This window comes from Procambarus clarkii, chromosome 67 (genome assembly GCF_040958095.1).
Source record: "Procambarus clarkii isolate CNS0578487 chromosome 67, FALCON_Pclarkii_2.0, whole genome shotgun sequence".
In the NCBI taxonomy this organism is placed as follows: domain Eukaryota; kingdom Metazoa; phylum Arthropoda; class Malacostraca; order Decapoda; family Cambaridae; genus Procambarus; species Procambarus clarkii.
Window position 1 is genome coordinate 26683542 of NC_091216.1, and position 24268 is coordinate 26707809.

The 24268-nt window shown below is 42.1% G+C and overlaps 1 protein-coding gene across 8 annotated transcripts in view; it reads left to right on the forward strand.

Moving 5' to 3' along the window:
- IP3K1 (inositol-trisphosphate 3-kinase-like protein) overlaps positions 1–23583 on the forward strand; it is a 198116-nt gene extending 174533 nt beyond the window's left edge. For 4 of the 8 annotated variants that reach the window (XM_069310552.1, XM_069310555.1, XM_069310551.1 and 1 more), the window contains exons 2-8: positions 16434–16868; positions 17004–17235; positions 18153–18283; positions 18451–18585; positions 18708–18881; positions 19857–20030; positions 20256–23583. In XM_069310552.1, coding sequence (XP_069166653.1) covers positions 16434–16868; positions 17004–17235; positions 18153–18283; positions 18451–18585; positions 18708–18881; positions 19857–20030; positions 20256–20312 — 1338 coding nt within the window. In that variant the 3' untranslated portion in view covers positions 20313–23583. Of the gene's footprint in view, positions 1–7627; positions 8722–10741; positions 11900–12008; positions 12488–16433; positions 16869–17003; positions 17236–18152; positions 18284–18450; positions 18586–18707; positions 18882–19856; positions 20031–20255 lie in introns of those variants that run through there. The other 4 variants (XM_045757442.2, XM_045757440.2, XM_045757439.2 and 1 more) reach the window with 4 other exon arrangements.
- The last annotated feature ends 685 nt before the right edge of the window (positions 23584–24268 follow it).

Consider the following 24268-nt stretch of genomic DNA (forward strand, 5'->3'; position numbering starts at 1 on the left):
GGCCAAGGTGATGTGCAGAGTGGCGCCACTCTTACCTAGTTGTGCTTCCGGGGGTTGAGCTCTGGCTCTTTGGTCCCGCCTCTCAACTGTCAATCAACTGGTGTACAGGCTCCTGAGCCTACTGGGCTCTATCATATCTACACTTGAAACTGTGTATGGAGTCAGCCTCCACCACATCACTGCCTAATGCATTCCACCTGTTACCTACTCTGACACTGAAAAAAGATCTTTCTAACGTCCCTGTGGCTCAGTTGGGTACTCAGTCTACACCTGTGTCCCCTAGTTCGTGTTCCACCCGTTTTTAAATAGTTTGTCTTTGTCCACACTATCAATTCCTCTCAAAATTTTGTAGGTGGTGATCATGTCTCTCTTAACTCTTCTGTCTTCCAGGGACGTGAGACCTAACTCCCGTAGCCTTTCCTCGTATCTCATACCTCTCACGATGGTGTGTACTCACCTAGTACAGGTAGGTGTGTTAGAGAGATAGATAGATAGATGTGAAAATATAATAGAGGAAAATAGATACGGAGTCAGTTCATTATACAACCGACGGTTAGATAGGCGGGGGCCCAAGAGCTAATATCTCGATTCTGCAGACACAAATAGTAAATACAAACACCACACGATAACATCAAAAGGATATCATCATCATCATCATCATCATCATATCCTGCTGATGATATCCTTTTGATGTTATCGTGTCTCATACCGCAAAGATTTCAAATATTGTATCATTTTTATTGTATCAACTTTCTAATAAGATGGTTTCTAATACAATATTGTATCAACTTTCTCATAAGATGGTTTATAATACAATATTGTATCAAGTTTCTAATAAAGATGGTTTGCCATTTCATGCAGCGTGAGTTTAGATTCATCTCTAAATGGATCAATTTTTTTCTATCTTAAGATATAACGCTGTAGTGTGTATTAACGACGCATTTTGACGTATGTTCTACCTAACGCCCAAAAATCACCGTACTAGAAAAATAGGAGTGACTCGCGGAATCGACATACAGCCGCGTTTTCTGTTTTGGGTTCTCTGGTACGTTAGAATACACTTTAGTACGGTAGTTGGTTGATTGGTTGATAGTGTTGTTGAGGATGGGAAAGCTGAGGAGGACGGGCTGTTACAACATGCAGGTCCCCTTGTACGAGCCAAACTGCCAGAGATAGTTAGAAGACAAAGCCCTGAAGGATTTCCGCGCTGCGCCCCCGTGGGTAGGTGCGAGGAATGAGAGAGAACTGAGGGTTACACTGGGGGGGGGGGCATGTTTCCTAAGGGTGTGTGAGTGTGTGTGTGTGAGTGTGCGTGCGTCAGTGGTGGTGGTGGGGGCGGCTACCTTAGGCTGGGATATCCACCGTCACACACAATGTCCCTTCACCACAACCTTCTTGCCACACTGTGTGTCTATTACCAGGTCATGGCTCACCTGGTGGGTCGCCCTGGTCTGTGTTCATCTGCAGGACATGGTGGGCCCCTGGTGTGTGTCCACCTGCAGGACATGGTGGGTCCCCCTGGTGTGTGTCCACCTCCAGGTCACGGCCCACCAGGTCATGGCCCACCAGGTCACGGCCCACCAGGTCATGGCCCACCAGGTCATGGCCCACCAGGTCACGGCCCACCAGGTCACGGCCCACCAGGTCACGGCCCACCAGGTCACGGCCCACCAGGTCACGGCCCACCAGGTTCACCAACCGGTGTACATGTTACTGAACCTATCGATGGGGTCTAATCATATCCACACACGAAACTGTGTATGGAGGCGGCGGCTGCTGCTCTCACCCTTACTACACTTACCACATTCCATTTCTTAACTACTCTGACACTGAACAAATTATTTCTAACGTCTCTGAGCCTCATTTGGGCACTGAGTTATCACCTGTGTGTGCCCCTGTGTGTGTGTGTGTGTACAGGTGTGTGATAGTGGTGGTGTTAAGTAGGGTTCACTACCTAGCGCAGCATTTCTGGGTGTATTTTTAGTCGAGGAACCGTTGTAGATGTAGTTTGTCATGTCATGGTTCCGCGGAGATGATGTGAAGTGTGCGGAGGGACATGCTTAATGCTGCTTTTGGTCACTGTGGTGGAGAGTGGGGTGGGGTCAGGCAGACGCTTGACCCCAGTGGGAGGTTATCTTGAGGTTATCTTGAGATGATTTCGGGGCTTTAGTGTCCCCGCGGTCCGGTCCTCGACCAGGCCTCCACCCCCAGGAAGCAGCCCGTGACAGCTGACTAACATCCAGGTACCTATTTACTGCTAGGTAACAGGGGCATAGGGTGAAAGAAACTCTGCCCATTGTTTCTCGCCGGCGCCTGGGATCGAACCCAGGACCACAGGATCACAAGTCCAGCGCGCTGTCCGCTCGGCCGACCGGCTCCACTAAACGACAGCGATATGGCTCCATCTCCTGTTGTTGTTGTTAAAGATTCGCTACCTGGAACAAAGTTCCAAGTAGCACGGGCTATGGTGAGCCCGTAGCTCCATCTCCATGTGTTTTCATTACCCCAGTGGGATTAGGAGTCGCCGCGAATAACCCTAACACGAGTGAGTTGTAGTTAATTCTAGAGCTTCGTGGTGCAGTTGGCTTCATTCTCAACTCGCAATCCGAGGTCCCGGGCTGGACAGAAATTTTATGCACATTTCCTTTCACCTGACGTCTCTGTTCACCTATTAGTAAATAGGTACCCGGGAGGTAGGCAATCATTGTGAGGGTTGCATCCGGGGGGGGGGGGTCAGTAGCTCCACCTGGGAGGGGGGGGGGAAGGGGCCTGGATATAAGCCTAAAGTATATATTCACAGACTACCTATCCCCGAGAAAAACGATTAACAATTATTATTACTCTGTCACTCATGCCCATCACGTGAGTAAGAATAATGAGAGTGAGTAGATCATGGGTGAGTACCTCTTGGATTCACCAGTCTGTTTAGTGATGCATGTTGCCCCGCTTCCTCAGTGAAACTACAATAACGTGATGTTGAGGTCCTACAATGGGATCGAACCCTCCTTCTTAGACTCTCCAGGCACACACACACACTACCGACTGAACCATGATGGGCACAGACATATCTGGGGCTGTTCTCACGAGTAACCTGGGTACAGCACACACACACACACTACCGACTGAACCATGATGGGCACAGACATATCTGGGGCTGTTCTCACGAGTAACCTGGGTACAGCACACACACACACACTACCGACTGAACCATGATGGGCACAGACATATCTGGGGCTGTTCTCACGAGTAACCTGGGTACAGCACACACACACACACTACCGACTGAACCATGATGGGCACAGACATATCTGGGGCTGTTCTCACGAGTAACCTGGGTACAGCACACACACACACACTACCGACTGAACCATGATGGGCACAGACATATCTGGGGCTGTTCTCACGAGTAACCTGGGTACAGCACACACACACACACTACCGACTGAACCATGATGGGCACAGACATATCTGGGGCTGTTCTCACGAGTAACCTGGGTACAGCACACACACACACTACCGACTGAACCATGATGGGCACAGACATATCTGGGGCTGTTCTCACGAGTAACCTGGGTACAGTTTGTAACGGATTTAATGTACAAATTTCCGCGTATGAGAGACAGGAAAGGCTTTTGTATTTAGATTAATCCCCCGATCATTCTGTGTCCCCTTGGGTACGCTTATAATAATAAATGTCTCCCATGCGTACACAGAGTATTTAGGAGTACCCGGCGGTGCCCGGGGTAGCTTGACCATCCCCCCCCCTTTCCCCTAGCTCTCCCCTCATCTTCCCCTTCTTTCCCCTCTCTTCGTCTGGCCTCCAACCTCGAACAAACAAATAGATACTTTCTCTTATACCTATAGATAGATACATCGTGTGATGTGACGGAGGGCTGGCTGCTGGTGGTGGACCCAGGCCTCAGGAGGCTACAACTCCTCACTCAAATCGACTGGTTGATACCTGGTTGATACCTGGTTGATACCTGGTTGATGGGGTTCTGGGAGTTCTTCTACTCCCCAAGCCTGGCCCGAGGCCAGGCTTGACTTGTGAGAGTTTGGTCCACCAGGCTGTTGCTTGGAGCGGCCCGCAGGCCCACATACCCACCACAGCCCGGTTGGTCCGGCACTCCTTGGAGGAATAAATCTAGTTTCCTCTTGAAAATGTCCACGGTTGTTCCGGCAATATTTCTTATGCTTGCTGGGAGGACGTTGAACAACCGCGGACCTCTGATGTTTATACAGTGTTCTCTGATTGTGCCTATGGCACCTCTGCTCTTCACTGGTTTTATTCTGCATTTTCTTCCATATCGTTTACTCCAGTACGAAAATGTCCGACCAGTACGAAATGTCCGACCAGTACGAAATGTCCGACCAGTACGAAATGTCCGACCAGTACGAAATGTCCGACCAGTACGAAATGTCCGACCAGTACGAAATGTCCGACCAGTACGAAATGTCCGTCTGACATTCTTCTCTACTCAACTAAAGGAAAGTTCAGCACGTTGATAGAATCTTTTGGTGGTCACGTGTCGTCCTCGTGGGACACAGGCCAGCTGCCTCTTGCTGCCTAGCGGAGTGAGGTGTAATCTCAGTCCGCCTGGCTAGGCAGAGACCCCTAGGTGGAGGAACTATAGCTAGGTGCAGAGGGAAGATCAAACTGCAAATATTATAGTTTGGTTTAAAAACGGTACAACAGTTAAGCAAGTCCCAGCTGTGTCTGGGTACAAGTGACAGGATGAACAACCCAGCGGGTTTTCTTCCTATTGGGGAGTGTTGTACATGCTGGTATGGCGGTGTGTCCACTCACAGGATGAGTGACGCTGCCCAATACTGTCACTATGGCGGTGTGTCCACTCACAGGATGAGTGACGCTGCCCAATAAACTCGCCCCTCGGGGCAAAATTTAAAAAAAAAATATTACAACATTGATAAACCCATCGCTGGGAAAGTAAGAGTTAGCCTCGTACTGCCAAAAAGGGTATACCTGTATGATTTAAAACCAAAACAAAAGAGGCGAAGTGGTTTCATATGGCAGCTGGAGGAGCAGGCCGGGATGGAGAAAGTGTGGGAGAGAGAGAGAGAGGTGATGGTGGGTACCGTCTCTCTCCCGCGAGCCACGAGGCTTCCAGCCCCGCTCCTGTGCCAAGTAAGTACACGACGGGCCGCTTAGAACTTAGACGGGCCGCGCTTAGCGCTTAGACGGGCCGTATGATGCCGCTTAGAACTGTTTGGTCCATGTAACTGAATCTTAACAGCAACAACAACATTCACTTCATAGAGCCACCACTAGGCAGCCGCCTTTGTTCACAAATGATGGTGAACTGGTGGGATATTACTTACAACAACACGTGACAATATATTATACATAATGGTAATTTTGCCTTTAGTACAGTATTTACTTGTGTTTTGCTAGAGAGGTATATAATAATTTATTGATTCCCTCAGTGGTGCTGGTGCCTGGTGTGGCGCTTTAGCGAACTAACATTTTATGTAGGTCTACTCACCTAATTGGTGTGTATTTACCTACTTGTGCTTGCGGGGGTTTAGCTCTTTGGTCCCGCCTCTCAACTGGTGTACAGGTTCCTGAGCTTCTTGGGCTCTATCATATCTACATTTGAAACTGTGTATGGAGTCAGCCTCCACCACATCACTGTCTAATACATCCCATTTGTTAACTACTCTGACACTGAGAAAGTTCTTTCTAATGTCTCTGTGACTCATTTGGGTACTCAGCTTCCACCTGTGTCCCCTTGTGCGTGTACCACCCGTGTTAAATAATCCATCTAATCTATGTGTGTGTGTGTAGTTACCTAAGTCTAGCACACAAATTACACACACACACACATACACACACACACAGATAAGGATGGATTATTTAACACGGGTCGTACTCGCACAAGGGGACACAGGTGGAAGCAGAGTCCAGTGTGTGTGTGTGTGTGTGTGTGTGTGTGTGTGTGTGTGTGTGTGTGTGTGTGTGTGTGTGTGTGTGTGTGTGTGTGTGTGTGTGTGTTTCGTTAGATGATTTACTAGTATGCTAATATGCTCTACTACATTGATTTTAGTTATCGGCATACTGAGGTACCTCTACATTTATGTAGATACTCTGGAAACCTAGGACCAGATTCACGAAGCAGTTGCTCAAGTACTTACGAACGTGTACATCTTTCCTCAATTTTTGACGGCTTTGGCTACATTTATTAAACAGTTTACAAGCATGAAAACTTCCCAATCAACTGTTGTTATTGTTACAAACAGCCTCCTGGTGACTCGGAGCTCATTAACTGTTTAATAATTGTAAACAAAGCCGGCAAAGATGTACAGGTTCGTAAGTGCTTGCGTAACTGTTTCGTGAATCTGACCCCCTAGACTATATGAAGTGTTGCATCATTTTTTTTTTTTTTTTTTTTTTTATTAAGTTATGAGGTACATCTGCATTAGTGCAGCTACCCTAGACTATATGAAGTGGAGTACAGTGTGTCAAAAAAAAACTAACTAGGTGATGCTATAAAATCCCCATCACACAGGATGGTTAGTCATACAGAGACATATGATAGGCGGTCTGCACTGGCAGACTCCGGATGCATTTTGAGGATATCAACAACACAAGATTGAATAAGGTAGCAGTGGTAATACAAGTCCCCATCTCGCAGGATGGTTAGTCATACAGGGCCATGTGTTTAATAGCCTGCACTGGCAAATTTTGGGTATACTGTGAGGATATCTTCAAGAATACGAGAGTGAATAAAGTAATTGCAAAGCTCCAGTTGCATCATTTGGGTCAGTTCTGTTTTAAGTCTACGGAGGAAACCTCCGCATCGTGGCAGAGGTCGCGGGCAGACGTTTGTGGCTAATAAACACCACCGCCAGGATTATTATTATTATTAGCATCTTTATTGACAAAATTAATTTCAATTTTGCCTAATAATACTAGTGGTCAACCCTCGACACTCGAGTATTACTCGGGTTGTGAACGCTGCTAAGATCTTCCCCTCACAAGGAAATGTAGATGTTTATCTCTCAGAATGTTCGGTAATATGTTTATTGTTTGTGATGTGTGTCTATGTATGTATTAACACGATGTACTGAACGGGGTGAGAATAGCGTGAGCTACCTCATCCCTTTGTGTGTATTTTACCTCAATAAACTGATTTCAGTTTCAATTTCCCCTCACATTATTGATCCACCAGCATCAATATGGTTAGAGTATATGCATGTAGAGATATATTTCCAATACTAAAATGATGTCCACACGATTTTATTATTGGAAGAACACAACAAAATGAGCAAAATCGATTATCAAACCAATTTTGATATGTTGAGCGCACTCTTCATCTGTTTTGCTAGGAGCGGTGTAAATCCTTCCCCCCCCCCGGGGGCATCTTGGATGAGTTTAACTTACGAAGTCTGTTAAATGTATCTTGTCGGTCTTTTAGTTAACATTGCACAACCGGTTCTGCCGGGTGACAACGATGTCATACTGACCGGACGTTAGGTATTGCGTCTGATCAGTTAATGTGAGTAATGAATGTTATGTACATTCAGTTGCTGGCTAGCGAGGAGGGAGGGAGGGGGGGAAGAGTGAGAGAGTCAGACGTCCCAGGGGAGAGCAGTGGCGGGAATGGGAGTGTTCCGGTATGTGTTGGAACAATCCACTGGTGAGGGTGTGGCGACACTATAGCCAGCAGGTGTGTGGTAACGCCCTGACACCACTCACTGTTTACCTGAGCAGGCAGGTAGGTAGGTAGGTGGTAGGAGGAGGCTGGTGGTGTAGCCTCATCCCCACCTGCACCCCCTCCTGGCTAGGGGACCGTAGTGGGGAGGGGAAAACCCCCCTCTCCGGTCCCCCTGGCCAGCCTCCCCAACACCCTCTACCCCCAACCCTCCCCTGAACTACTAGGCGCGACGGCTCGCGCGGAGCCTCAGTTGGTGACGAGCGACGGAGTTGTGTACACAGTGTTGCTTTTTGTCCCATTACTTTGATGGCTGTGGCCGTCGTCGTCGTCGCGTGCCCAGGCATCCGTACCACCAGCGCCCTGTACAAACTACACCACCACATGTAAAGGAACTGATTTAGAGAAAGTGTGCTTCTCTTTGTGTGTATAAGTGAAGCTCTCGTGCACAGTAAAGAGAAAATCGTCTTGTGTATTTGGTGTTAGCCGAGTTCACGGGTCCTGCGGAGGATTGCAGCACTCTGGGTGATCATCCCATGGAAAGTAGGCCCTAAGTCCGGTTGCCCTAAATAGTGTGTAATCCCTGCTAGACTACATCGTGTGTGTTCCCTCGTCACGTGACTCAAGGAGCACTTAGAAGGTGCTCTGATCGCTCTTCTGTCTGCCGTACTCCCAACCCTCTTGTGTTCTGACTAAATAAGCGGGCTTGTCCGCTTTATGGCTACAACATCTCGCCAAATAATATTTATTGTTGCACGAGATAAACCGTACCAGATACTCTTGCTTAAGCTCGTCAAACTCACGCCCAATTATAGGACGAAGGAAAGATTTAGTTGACACATTATATAGCGCTCGCCGCAGTGAACCATATAAACCGTGATTGGTATTGAGCCAAGACGCGCACCTCCGCTGTCAGTCTTAGATGAAGGCGTCGGTGCAGATACCTGCCAGTCAGGTGATGAAGGATCAGGACGGAGGACTCGAGGCTCACTCCAAAGCCAAGGAGCCCCACGACCTGGCCGTCCTCAGGCTCCTGCTGCTACTACAGGTTAGTTCAACACGCTCGCTGCTCCCGCAAACTTTTCAAGTTAGACCTTAACATAGTTTACTTTGTCTAGAAGCTAATTTTCTACCATTTTTTAATACCGGTGATTATAGCAGTAATGGTCACTAGAAGTCTTCGTTGTCGCTGGTTTAGTCACCTCCAGCTTACTTATCCAGGCCGGAGCTAATAGTTCGAGGAAGTGCATATAACTACGTTGCTTTTAATTTTGCTACCGCCCGGCATTTTTTATGCTGATGACGATGGCGTGACACTTGCCGTGCTGAGTGTGAGGACAGGTTGGGCTGACGACTGGCCTGTCAGTACTTGCCTGTCAGTATCTACGGTGAAGTGAGGTCTACTGGCTCTTGTTGTACTTGTTGCCTTCTAATTTACCCATTCTGATGTTCAAATTCATTGTCGAATCTGGCTTTAAAGTTGTAAATGGAGGTGGCTTCCACAACTTCTGTCCGCGCATTCCACTTGTTGACCACCCGTAATGGCTACGAGTACTTCCTTACATTCCTTCGGTTCATTTGCGTTTCCAGCTTCTACCTGTGTCCTCTTGTCCTGCTTTCTGTCAATTTGAAGAGGCTATCTTTGTCCACCTTATCAGTTTCTCTCAGTATCTTGTATGTTGTGATCATATCTACCCTCTCTGTTCCTTCTATTCTCTAAGGTTGTGAGATTTAGTTCCATTAGCCAGTCCTCGTAGCTTAACCCTCTTAGTTCTGGCACCAATCTTGTTGCAAACCTTTGTACTCTTAATTAAGGCTTTATGCTTCACAGATTCCATGCCGGTATTGGTCTAACAAATGTTATGCAGATTGCCTTGAAGGATTCCTGATTTAGATTTCTAAACGATGTTCTTATATTTGTCAGCGTCTCATATGCTGCCGATGTTATCCAGTTTATGTGTGCCTCCGGTGGGAGTGTGTCCACTCCCAAGTCTCAAGACTTGGCTAAAGGCTGCCACCAACACAATAGAACATAGCTGAGGAAAAGCAATGTAGCAAAACTTAAAATACCTTAACATGGAATAATTATATATTTTAAATCCTCCTTTCTCGTTAGAGAATAAATTAGGAGTAATAATGATTATTCGGAAGTATAGGCTAAGCCTATCGATGGCGAATGCATAAAAATACAAATGTAACTAATATTTTTGCCTCTTTTCAGCATCCAATTTTGGTAGTCAAATGTGCAACTGATCCAGTTGTTCTTCTTTATATTAATTTACTCTATTGTATATTTGGGAAGAATAAATTATAGGAATATCACAGAATAAAGCACGCAATAAACTAATTATTTTCAATACTAAAATAATTTAGAAATCCAAACAAAGGAACGAATCTAGCCTAGTGATTTGTGAACGCGGTCCTGTAAAAAGAAAGAAGAATGAATTTATTTATTGGGGAAAACTTTTTACTTTTTAAAAGACGTCTACAATGACCGGAAATGTATAATACTACAATTCTATTTTTTTTAATATATCTCAGTCTCAACTCATCTACTAGGCCTAGAGGCCTGCTTTATCTGCACGTTAAGCTTTCACTTTACCTCTGGGCGTCTCAGACTCTTTGACTAGAGAAATTTAGAGAAAACATTTAATTTAGAGTTCTTACTGTCTTCAACTGGTGTATTGGACACGGCTTCCTCATCCTCTGAATATGGAGATCGACTTTGTCCTAGTTTAAGTCCCCGCATGTTAAATTGCAGTCAAAAAGAGCTGATAAACTTTCCATGTTCAATATATCGGATATTTCAGTGTATTTATGATTCGATTTATGATCCATATATTAATGGTGCGAGGAAGTGGCCACCCCCACCACCTCCCCATGACGCCCCCCACCTTCCCCCATGACCACACACCCCCTCCACCCCCCCCCCCTGATCGTCTCCCCGACCAACGAGTCACACACCACAACACAGCACCCGTTAATAAACTTGTTTACTGCCAGGAGCAGCAATTGCTTTAGTCATTAGCGGTTCCTGGAGACCCCACAAATTAAAAGTTGTAGAGATTACACAATGTACACAGTATCAGTGAGTTCATCTCTTGTACAATGTGTTTCCGGCCCCTTCTCCCAGAAGTGGAGCCGTGTCATTCATGAGTTGTGTCGCCGGATGTGATTGTGACTTAAGGAATATACGTAACGTAACTCAGCTCAGCTAAAGTGTACTGGTGTGTAGCACACACGTGCACACCGGCCTCGTTGATATACCATGACATTCACCACATATATGTGGCTAAAATTAGAACTGTGAGGCCTTGAGGCAAGATTTTTAATAAAAGTATTTTGGTCTCCGTAGCCTTGTTGACGTGCAGTGGAAGTGCGGGGAGTTCGTGTTTGGTTTAGGCTAGGCTTGCTGGATGTGTATGCCATGATGAGTCCTCCATTGGTTATTGGTATATTTGTCTAGTCGGCACTTAACCCCAATTTTTTTTTTATATATTCAGAGTTATAGATTTATGGAACAAATTACCGGGTAACATAATTAGTCATAAGTGGTTAGCAATTTATATATGAATGAGTTAGATTATGTTAAATAGGAGCAGCCTTACGTGGGTCAATAAACCTTTTGCAGTTAACTATATTTGTTTTTATAGTGATTGTTAAGAGGGAATTTGTTCTCAACCTTTTGTTATAAACTTTTTTATTAGGCCTCAATCAGAGGATATCAAGCAAGCCTCGTCACCAATATTTGCCTCCTGCCTCTTGTTGATGCCTTGAGTGTCTATGTAGTTAGGGGTGTTGCCCCATATATACATGACTGCCGGTGTATGCTTTCCTCCCTCGAGCGTGTTGACCTCGCCTCTGGTTGCCCTCGTAATCTGTCCTCGTAGGGGCCATGTGCTATTATAAGTCCAGGGTGGTAACGAGCGTCACTACTGGTGAAGGAGAGAGAGAGGGAGGGAGAGAGGCTCCCTCACATTCCTCAGTGTTCCTGTGACGCGGGTAGGTGGTGACGCCACAGGATCATGCGCCAGGCGAGCTGGAGTCCTACGTGCCACACTTCGTACGTACTGTGCATGCTCAATGAGCTCTTCATTGTGCACTTGCGCTTTGTTGTACTGGAGAGTTACAGAGAAGTTTGTGTGACGTGTGTGTGCTATTTTAGTGTGAGTAGTCTTGGGATCAAGCGTCTTCACTGGTGTATTTCCATAATTCCTAGGCCGAAGGTGACTTACTCGTTTATAGCATTTGTTGAATATCATTATGATTCCCTCTGTCGATAATATGAATCTCAATAATAATGTTTTCATTGTTTTCTGTAGCCCTCTTATGTGCAGAGATCAAGGTTAGATTTAAATATATTAGTGTCTAAAAATTCTAAATATGTGCACTTGAAAGATTAAACGAGTCTGGAATGCGTTTCCTTTATAAGTGTGTGGACAAAAGAGAGGAGAGAAGTGTGTGTCGAGGCGGCCCACGCAGCGGAAGTGTGTTTTATCAAGTCTGTTCATTCATGGAGCCGCTGGGTGTTTGTTATTGTGTGTGGCTCCCCCTGCGGGAGTGACTGTGGCGTCACGTCCGCCGCCCCAGCACCAGCTGCGATACGTGACCAATCCCAGGTTACTGCACCCTCCCGCTGCACCTTCATGTGCCACGCCTCCCATACCATCTTCACCTTCGTGGTGTACTGAGCCACAGAGCTCGGCATCACTCATCACTGTACCTAAGTAGTAGGCATCCATCAGTCTCAGGAGACTATGGAGTTGCGCTCTGGTTGTCGGTCTGGAGTGGCCTCACCAGGGCGCAAAGCCAGGGTAGGTTGATGTACCTAAGGACTCTAGCAAAATTGTCTAGACCTGAGAAATGAAATCTACACTAGGTATTCCATCGATCAAAATAGTATTACATTAGCCTATACGGGATGTTCCATTCATTGAAGTCAGCAGACTTCTACAGTAGACGCTACTACTGCTAGGCTTAGTCTGGGCTATTAGCACCTCTGGCTGTTACCACTCCCTGCTAATGTATATGACAATGTAAACTTTATCAGCAAAACTATGTACATACCGCACGTCACTATGTACATGAATGTAAAAAAAAATATCCAGTTTATAAACAATTCTGTCAATAATGTTTCAAGAAATTTCCAGGTATTTTATCAGGAGTGACATATTACCCAAAATCCTAGCCAAGAATCTCACGTTTATTGCAGATAGTGTACACAGTCTGTATAGGCTTACACTGCCAGCACGCTACTTATCTGCCTACATCATGACCCTGTAATGTTACATTAACCAAAGTGCTGTAATTAGACCACTAATCTTGTAGCATGATCAAAAATTTGAGGCAAACTAATTTGTAGCTGGTTCAGATGAAACGTAAATGGCTTAACATAAAGGACATTAGGGTCCAGTAACTGAAGTCATTACGATTAACCATTCTACTACAGTGGGTGGGCCATATAGGTCTAATTAGCAAATAATAAATATTTGCTTCAACCCCCAAACCTCATTATCTTTAATAAGAGTTTAACGTCAGTCTTCGTATCGTGTTATGAAAGTGTAATAATATCCAGAGAAAGGAATTGCCCAGCACAATATGGCTCAAGTTCGGTATGTCAGAAGAAAGGAGAAGAAAGGAGTCAGAATGTATTGGGTGCGGGCGTTGATGAAAGTGGTGGCCGGGAGACATCTGGCCGGAGACCCGGCCCAGACGGGGAGGGTGACTGGTGTGCTTGCGTCACGCAACACTTCACCGGAAGGAACACCTCCCACAGAGCCTTCTCATTCTTGCACACACCTTTCCACGAACACTGAATGAATCGAGGGAGAAGGGGGGGAGGGGATGGGTGTAGACGCAATGCCCCGCCCGCGAGTATGGGAGGAAGCAAGGAGGAGGAGGCGACGGCACGCCACTGCTTGAACCATGATGCTGTACCCTGACACGTGCTCGCCATGTGATGATGGCCGCACATGGGGCTGTGTTTACACTACTTCTTCCCCTACTATACCACCCTCCGCCCCCCATCCCGTCCCTGCTGGCTGGTGGGCCCCTTGTGTAACCCAAAGCGTTATATGACAAAGAGTGCTGGGAAGACGGGACACCACGAGCGTATCTCTCATCCTGTAACTACACTTAGGTAATTACATTGACCACAGCCACGCAAAACTATATATGGAATATATATTTGTTTATATATTTTACTGTTTATATATACAGTATATAAAAATATGGATGTAGGCTATGTGTAGTTTTACTTACATGTTGATGCAGGACGTAGGCTACCATTCTATCTTATGATATCTACTTACGTTTATTGTACGCATAATTTTGCCTCTATAGCTATGGTGGGCATACTTATATAGAGTAGATAACGGAGCCCTCTTGTAGGTATCATGATTTTTTATGTAGACATTTAATAGACCAAAGTCTCGTTATAACACTCACCTGATACCCAAACCTAATTATAACACGATATGAAACCAAAGTCTCGTTATTACATTTATCAGAGACCAAAACCTCGTTATAGCACGCCATCCAACGTGCTATATCCCTTATCTTATCGAAACACCACCAATTCTGCTTGATTTGAATTTTTTCCTGTGGGATCGATGCCATAACACTGTGTTCATTGTTCTTGAAGTTTGAAAAAGTGTTGGGAATATTGCATTAAAGAAGGACGTTGACCAGACCACACACTAGAAATTGAAGGGACGACGACGTTTCGGTCCGTCCTGGACCATTCTCAAGTCGATTCGGAATCGACTTGAGAATGGTCCAGGACGGACCGAAACGTCGTCGTCCCTTCAATTTCTAGTGTGTGGTCTGGTCAACATACTTCAGCCACGTCGTATTGTGACTCATCGCCTGCTTAAAGAAGGACGCTCCGACCCAAAGAGTGATATAATGCATTATGCATGACATTAAACGAGAAAGGGACATTATAACTATTCTCTGCGCTAGTCCATGCTGGACAAAAATTAATTAATACAAGCTCTTTGATGATGTGATCTGAATTAACTGGAATTTGCCAGAGGGCCAACATCTCTAGTGGCCTCGACGGGGACTGGAAACTGGCGGCTTGTCAAAGGTCTTCCCATTATTTCTGATTAATTTGTCGAGCTGAATTTCGAACTGGAGTACTGCATGATGGTTCGTCATGCAACCCAGTGTATGAATTCCAGTTTGTCATGGACGTGTGCGTGTGATGGTGGCAAGGCTTTAGGCGACGGAGAGGCGGGCTTGTTGAACGCTGACGCATTCGTGGACCCTGAACAGGCTTTTGACATTTATTGAGTGCGTCCTTGTCGCTAGCAGGCTGGGTGACTGTGTCCGGGGAGTTCCCCGGACCAGTCTCATATGGGTGCTGTGCTCACCTAGTTGGTGCTTGCGGCGGTTGAGCTCTGGCTCTTTGGTCCCGCTTCTAAACTGTCTGTTAACTGGTGTACAGATTCCTTAGAGATACCTGTTATGGGTGCATTTCAGTGCTCTCTTTCTCTCTCTCTCTCTCTCTCTCTCTCTCTCTCTCTCTCTCTCTCTCTCTCTCTCTCTCTCTCTCTCTCTCTCTCTCTCGCTCTCTCTCTCTCTCTCTCTCTCTCTCTCTCTCTCTCTCTCTCTCTCTCTCTCTCTCTCTCTCTCTCTCTCTCTCTCTCTCTCTCTCTCTCTCTCTCTCTTCTCTTTCTCTCTCTTTCTCTTCTCCCTCCCTCCTCATCTATCTCATTGTCCGTTGGTCCTTATTTCCCGTTATCGGTATAATTTGTGACATTAGATAATCTTGTAAGCATTAATAATGAGGCGGCAGTAGAGCGAAGCATTGGGGCGAGGGACAGGAGCCTGTGGAGGCGCTTGTGAGGGTCACCAGCTGGCTGGTCACTACTGCACATGGGCTAATGACCCCCAACACTAGACCAATTACTTTGCTTGAGTACAACACTACAACAATCATATTACACTTGACAAAATCTCTTTACCTCCCATATGCAGCACAATTATCAAGGATCCCCTCCCCCCCCCGGCATGTGGATCTATTACATTCTCTTTAATGAGTTGAATGCTCCAGGCGTCAAATACAACTATTATTGCAAGCCGTTTTGATACCAAACTCCTACCTGTACTTTGCCTTCACATCTGCGACCAAGTGACAAGCAGCTGAGTTAAGCCCTTGCACTATACTGTATCATATAATTAATTCCTTTCAGCCGGGGGGACAAGAGTTGCCACTGGCTGGTTAGCTCGCTTCAGGGTTGTACCCCCAGGTTAGTACCTCGGGGTACAAACCCGGTATGCCTCTATTTACCTAGCAGTACCTGGGAGTTAGGCCTTGGCGACAATTGTAGGTTGCATTCTGAGAAAGGTCAGTCCTGGGGGCATACCTGGAGAGGGTTCTGGGAGTTCTTCTAATCCCCAAGCCCAGCCTGAGGCCAGGATCGACTTTTGTGATAACTTGGTCCAACAGGCTGTTGCTTGTAAGAGAACCCAGGTTTTTTAATGGTAACATACTACCGCCTTATTGTATGGTATTACCTACCATTGTCGGGAATAGACAATGAAACTGTTTGCATCGTTACCTATCTAACATTGTTATCACCTAGCGCCATCACATTTCTTTGTCCATTTCTAATTGGATATTAGGCTACCTTGTTCACTCCAATAAGATGTTTCCACAGTTTGATAATCAGTTCATAATTTTACAAAGACGCCTGTCTTCAAAATTGGCATCATGTTGATAAATAAATGCTAATGAGGTAATTTGAATTTCAGGTAGCAGGGGAGAGGAAGGCAGAAATTGAAGCACTCCTGCGTGGCACCGCTGGTGCAAAGCCACAGAAGCAGCAGAAGGCTGAGGAGGAGGAGCGACTGCAGGATTCAGACAACCATGGCTTGAGGCGACATTCCTTTGCTAAGCGATGGAGAAAGCCTCCCCTAAAAAAGAAGTCAAGTGAGGAGGAAGAGTCCTCTGTTAAATCTTCCACTTCCACCTCGACCACATCGTCTACCAACTCTTCCATTAAATCAACAAGCAGTTCTCCCTCCAGTCACGATGGACAGATCCTCTGCTCTACTGGTTCTTCCCCGTGTTCCAATGGCCACGTTAACGGCCCACTGGATTCAAATAATATCGACTATGCTAAGGAGACCATGCCAGTTGACATCAATGACATAGCTGCTATGTCCTTGTTACAGAGGCTCGCCCTGGTTAGTATTCAGCTTACATTACAAGACATTTAATAAAATTGTATTATTTGTATTGATATATTGTAGGCATACAAGTTTGCATAGGTTTTTACTGAATTTTAAATATTTAATCTTATTTGGGTAATTTATCCACAGAATGCGCTAAACTTGACTGCTCCAGCCTCTTCAGTGTTGTTAAGGGATCGTCGGTATAGCTGGGTGCAACTGGCGGGCCACCCTGGTTCCCTGGCTCCAGCTGGTCCTGGTACCATTTGGAAGAAAAGAGGCCCCGAACCTGTAGAGACTCAGGCATATCAGGCTCTTGTTTCCGACCCTGCAAGAGACATCACTCCTACCTTCTTCAGAGAAGTTGTCTATCAAGAAGAACGTATCCTTTCTTACCACGAGTAAACCCAGAAATTGCCTGTTTTTCAATAGTTTTTCGGTATGTCATTGTGTTTGAAGACCTTTAGAGGGAATGAGTTGATTTTATATATTATAATACCTAGTGAACAGCTTGGTCATGTTCAAACATAAAAACATTCTTAAATAAAGGGATGTCTGGTCACCCTCATTAATATTTCTATTCAGTGTAATTAAAAAACAATGCCACACATTAGGTACAGTATTATTGTATAGCAAAAATCCAGTTTGTATTTTCTTAGCTCAAGTTATATAGTTATACTGACTTAGTCCTGTCTCAGGGCAATTACTTTACCTTTCCTCATACTATTTTTTTGTTTTGTTTTATTCTGTATAGTCATATTGGCTTATCACTTTCTCCTAACGATAACTTTAGCTTACTTCGTACTTGTTCCAGTTTTGATGTGTATAGTCATGCTGGCTTAGTACCAGTACTGTACTTTCTCTATTACTTACTAACCTGTTCCTGTCATAATTATCTCCTTCCTAACCTTTAGTCACGAAGGTAATCCTCATCCTTATTCAAGCATTCTTCTTTCAGTGTATGTTGTTTAACAGGCTTTATAGCCAAGCCAATTCAAAGCGTTGCATAAATATTGCATAATGTATTCAAGAAAGATTCTAACAATTACAAGTGGCTGAAAGTTTGGGCCAAGATTGTTTTATAGAACAACAACCCTTGGCAAAGGGAAATAGAGTGGTTAAGAGGCCTAAAGATGTAGAATAATAGTTTTGTTTAAAGGAATATTCTTGTGTGAACTTATCTAGGATTTTGTATTTATAAAGTTTTAATTAATTAGTGTGATAATTTTTTTTGTTTTTTTGTCTTTAACTTTTTATGATACTGAATTCGACAGGTTTTTCCTTAACGTGTTTATTTAGATTTCATTGAAATGAGAGACTTGCTGTATAACTTCCACAACCCATGCGTGATGGACATTAAAATGGGCACTCGGACATTCCTAGAATCTGAAGTTTCTAACAAGAAAGCTCGCAAAGATCTTTACGAGAAGGTAAGATTGTTTCAGATATGGAGACTTCATATGATTATGAAATCTGTTATCATTCATATACAGATGCTAATGAACCTACAAAATGAAAAATAACAATGTATCTTTAGTGTTTACAGCATCACAAGCTATGATTTTTCATGACTTAATATCTTTTTCAATTTACACAGATGATCAAGGTAGACCCCAAAGCGCCCACTTCAGAAGAACATGAGGCCAAAGCAGTCACCAAGCTGCGATACATGGACTTCCGTGATAACATGAGCTCTTCGCGTTCACTTGGATTTAGAATTGAAGCTCTTAAGGTTTGTACACATTGTACTGTACTTGCTACTGCTTGGCTTTTTTATCTTATGATGTTAGAATATATTTTTTAATTCTCACCAGTAATTGTTTAGTATTAATACATTATGTATTTTGCCAACAGATGGCAGGAAGTGAGGCAGTGACAGAATTGCAGACTGTTAGAAGTAGAGAAGAAGTGGTTGGCACCATGAGCGGATTTTTGAAAAGCCGAGAAAGTACAAAACGCCAAGTTCTGGATCGTCTTACTCATCTCAGACGGGTTTTTACCGATTCTCCCTTCTTCCAAAGACACGAGGTGAGACACCTTGAGAACATCCTTTTACTTTTTAACCAAAAATTCGGGATACTGCCAAAGTATTGAGAACCATTTTTTTTTTTTAAATCTGATCATATATGCCTTTGTTCACCTAGCAGTAAATAGGTACCCAGGAGTAGTCAGCTTGTTGCGGGGTTGCAGTTTCGGGAGGGTCAGTAATTCAACTTTTGGAGGACTTTGATATAAGCCTAACATGTATATATATACACTGATTGCCTGTCCCCACGACACAATGTATTGTTATTATTACTATAAAAATTAGGCTCTGCATTACAGTATACAGTAAAGTATTTACCTGAATAAACATTTGAATTTGAATTTCCAAACAATATAATATAATGCTCAACTTTTATAATATATCAATTCATCAACTTTTTTATGATGCTGATGTTTGTTTGCATCAACTGTATACTGTATTGCAATTGTCTACTTTTTCACTAAAATAACAAGGCAGAATATATATCACATTTGCTTTCTGTATTTATAAAATGTAACAATGCAGGTCATGTTTAATTTTATCTATTTTAGTTTCTCTTTCCATATATACAATATGATGAAAGAAAATCAGTTTCATTTTGCTCATGATGCCCTTCACCTTCTATACATTGATTAGTAGTTTGAAAATTCATTGACACTACAGTACTTCATCAGTATTTAATACACAATAAGTTGGATCATCAGTATTTTAAGGCGTGCACCTCTATGAATTTAAATCCAATAAATTTATTTTTATAAACAGGATCCACTGAAACTTGGTAAACTATTGGTAGATCTCTCTATTAATTTATTACTATTAATTACAGTACTATTTCTAGAGAGTAATTAGGCGTACATAGGAGAGGAGTAGTATTAATATCTCTTTTTTTAATTGACTACAAATGTTCAAAGTCTTTCTTGATCCTTATTTGTATGCCTCATTATATATTTTGAACAATGGTCTTGGTCTATTTACAGGTGATTGGAAGCAGTATCTTGATCATTTATGATGATGAGAAGGCAGGTGTGTGGATGATTGACTTTGCCAAGACAGTGGCAGTTCCTGAAGGCTGTAGTATTACGCACAGGAAACCATGGACGCTTGGAAACCATGAGGAGGGCTACCTTACTGGCATTGACAATCTAATAAAGGTAAGCAATCGTGACGAAGCTGATTGGTTTTAAATTTCAAAGATTTTTTTATGAGATAATATTTACATAACTTGGGTTCCCTTAAATGGCCAGCATTGAAATTATATGTAACTGTTTATACTCTTAAAAGCTCTAATTATATTAGCTGTGTGTAGTAATTCAGAAACTGCTCATTAAAATATTGTCTGCAGTTACCATTTGATTAAAATTTTATATATTTTCCAGGTTGTGGGAGAAGTCCCAACGAAGACTAAACGACTTGGGCTATTCCACAAATCTTAAGTAGAAATATATTGAGGACTCGTTCTAAAGAAGTTTGAAAACCAGAAGAACTTTAAATGTGACGTATATATTCATAATCATGCAGAGTACAGTATATACTGTATAGTTCTAAAAGAAACTTGAAAATCACGTGACTTCTCATTGTTAGTTTAAAATACGTTGTGGTGAGTACAGTATATCTGTTGCTTTGCCATATTGTCAAAGACTGCAACTACTGGCTTGAAAAATTATTTGCTCTAATAAACTAATATTTATAACTGCTATTTATACATTAAATTATTAATATTTGATAACTGTTCAAGAAATACAAAAATATGACAAAATTAATTGAGCTGCCTGTTTATTACAAGTAAAGTAGATCTTAATAACTCCAATATTAATCTTGCTACATATATATATTTTTTTTTAAATATTGAACATTCAGAACAGTTATAAAAACAGGTGTATACTGTCTTCGAGAAAACAGAAGTGTATATTGAAATGGATCTAGCAGAGATCTTGAGGTGCTCACAAGATACACCAGTATCAGCCTTATGTTCAAGACAATTAGTGATGAACTGTATTCAGTTGGTAGGCCTAACCTATTTGGGGATGCACCAAAGAATTCCTTAGTGAGGTTTTAAGAGTATTGTGCCTAATAAGGATTGTGTTCAGTTAACTGGTCAGATGTATTTATTTCTCATATTGGGACCACAACACAATAAATGTAATGCATACTGTATATATATACAGTACAGTATATGTTTATATATATATATATATATATATATATATATATATATATATATATATATATATATATATATATATATATATATATATATATATATATATATATATATATATATATATATATATATATATATATATATATATATATATATATATATATATAAAAGTTTACTATTGACTTGCTAGGGAAATGTAGGGGAAATTGTAAGAGATCAGTTAAAGAGTGTTCAATAAATTGAGATTCACCAGGAATTCCTCAGCTGATGAGTTACCTATTTTATGTTAGATTCAAATATGTTTCTGGACATAGACTTTCCATATTAATCTGAGTGAAGTTAACTGCACAATACTAATAATTTGTCAAATCCTTTTTAAATTATTTAAAATTTATGTACATCTTTGTCTCCTGAGTGATTCTTATATGTTATTTATTCTACATTTTCATGTAATTTGTAATTATACCCATATAACATTTCACTAACTTTAAAAATTACAAAGCTTTTAGGAGAAAAGCTTGACTATTTCGGGTAAATGTCTCCTCATCCAGATAAGGTCTGACGAGGACATACTTTTATCGCCATGAGCGCATTTTAGTCTTAAAAAAACAAGTTTTCCAGGAATTTAATCACGTGCCATGCTTCTCAGTATTTGTAGAAGTGTAACTACTCTACTTTAAATAATTTGTCATATGTTTGCCATTAGTCATGAGAAATGTCAAAATCGGCTGCAGAAACCAAGTACTGTACCAAGAAAATGGGGCATCCATGACGGAGTGATAAATATAATAAGGTACCTCTCGATGCTGTCAGTTTTTTCTTAAATTTTAACCCGTAGGTTAAAAAAATAGGTATATTGGCCATTGGTATTAAAAGTAAAAGAAAGCTGACTTTATGATTGAGAGAATCAAGCCAGTACACATTTTCATTTTAGCATGGTAAATTTAGAGACAGTATTGTATATTTTCCCCCCAAGCTTACAGTTGAAGCATTGCATGGGTTTATACATGGGCATTTTTGTGACATCCTTTGCAGTATAGGCTTTTCAGCATTGCTTACAAACATTTGCAGGAATTTTTGTTAAATATTTTGCTGCTCTTTTACCCTGCCAAAAAAGTATAGATGCCTAGGATAAAATAATGTATCTGGAGATTTTTTTAGTTCCCTTAAATATAGTATATTTAAATTAAATGCCAAGGATAGCAGTACAATGCAAATTCAATGCAATTATTAATTAAAGTATTTAAATTGTTAAATATATTATTCACATAAATGTATACAGTACATTAAAATTAAAATTCATAAATTTTATTAATACTGCATAGTTCAGATCTGTACATATATATTTATATATTAAAGAGTTTAATGATAATGCAGTAATAACAAGAATTTAGGAAGATTATGTTTCCCATAAATGATGTGATTTGTATTATTTCTCATTATTGAGCCTATCAAACTATTTCCTATACTGTTAATAGGCTTGTCACATTCAGTCTATAGTGTGACTTCTGGCTATTCTGATGTATGTTATTCATTGTATTAACCCTTATCCAGGAGTCATTTTAAATATTAATCATAATAATATATTTCATAATACATTTACATAAAAATCAACAATGTACATAAAGTGCTTTTTTTTGTGTAAAGTCAACTCTTTGTTTCCCTTTGTCGGGGAGACAGGAAGCCTGTTAGGCTTATTGAAGTCCTCATAGGGCAATGGCTGACCTTCCCCAGGATGCAACCCACAACGGTTGCCCAGCTCCTGGGTACCTATTTACTGCTAGGTGAACCAAGGCAATCGGGTGTAAGGAAACGTGCCCAAATATCTCAACCTGTTCGGGTCCAATCGGTTGTGAGCCGACTGTGCTAATCACTGTGCTACAGGTCACCTTTGCATCAGTATTATTTGGAGGTCTATATGCTGCTGTTTTACTACTGTAACATGTCTTGTGTTTCTCTGGTCAGTACCAACAATTATACTATACCTTATCCCTGCGGTTACCTTGCGATGATTTCGGGGCTCAATGTCCCCGCGGCCCGGTCCTCGACCAGGCCTCCTCGTTACTGGACTGGTCAACCAGACTGTTGGACGCTGCTGCTCGCAGCCTAATATATGAATTACAGCCCGGTTGATCAGATATCCTTTGGAGGTGTTTCCTTACGCAGTTGATCAGGTATCCTTACGCGAGGTTGTGGCGTAAATGTCACAGAATTTTCTCCCCTCTAGCAACTGTAAGATTGATATTAGGTTCTACGTATGATAAATATGAAGGAATCTTGACACATCCCCTCTGGTAGTACAAAGTTGCATGTGAAATATCAAGGGCACTGTACAGGTTTAAATTGTAATATAGATGAAATTTATTTCATTTGCCTTATTTTGTATAATGCTATACAATACGGTATAAAACACACACACACGTACACTCATATATATATAGATATATATATACATGACACAATTTGATACCTTCTTTTTATTTGATTTAGTGTTTGTAATCTAGTCCAAATGTTAATTTGTAGAAATAAATATTTGTTGAAAAGTTGTTAATTTTTTTCCTGGACAACAAATGGTTAAATGCAGAAAGTTAAAATTTATGTACTTATCTTTTTTATGCTGTGTTCAAAATACAAGCAGATAAACAAACAGAGAAGGATGCAGATATAATACAGTACTTGCATCCACACACTGTGGGAAAGGAAATACAGTACAGTTCTTTAAAATGCTTCTGTTATATTCCTCAGTAAAATTAATTGTTTCCCTTTTTTGGGAAGAAAGATTAGAGCTGTAGCATGTGGTGTTGCCCATATCTTACAGGAAAAATGAATCACTCGACATAATTGTATTATAAGAACACAAATTTTGGAACAGTGCAGCAGGCCTGTTGGCCCATGCTAAGCACGGCAAATCTATTTCAATCTATTCTCCCCACACATTTCAAAAAGGCATTGCTGTAGCACAGTTAACAGTAAATGCCAGTGTTCAGGGTAGCAAGAATATTTTATTTTGTGGATCAGATGATCAGGTAAAGTATTATTGTTGTGAAAAGTTGATCTCAAGGAGTGTTTTATTTGTATTTATATATACAAGAGTTCTTATATTCTTGTAAAGCCACCAGCATGAATAGCATTTTGGGCACACACACAATATATGCACAGATCTGTGCATACATTGCAGTGTTTAAGAAGCACTGCTAAAGAATATTAGTTGATAAATATGTTTAATGC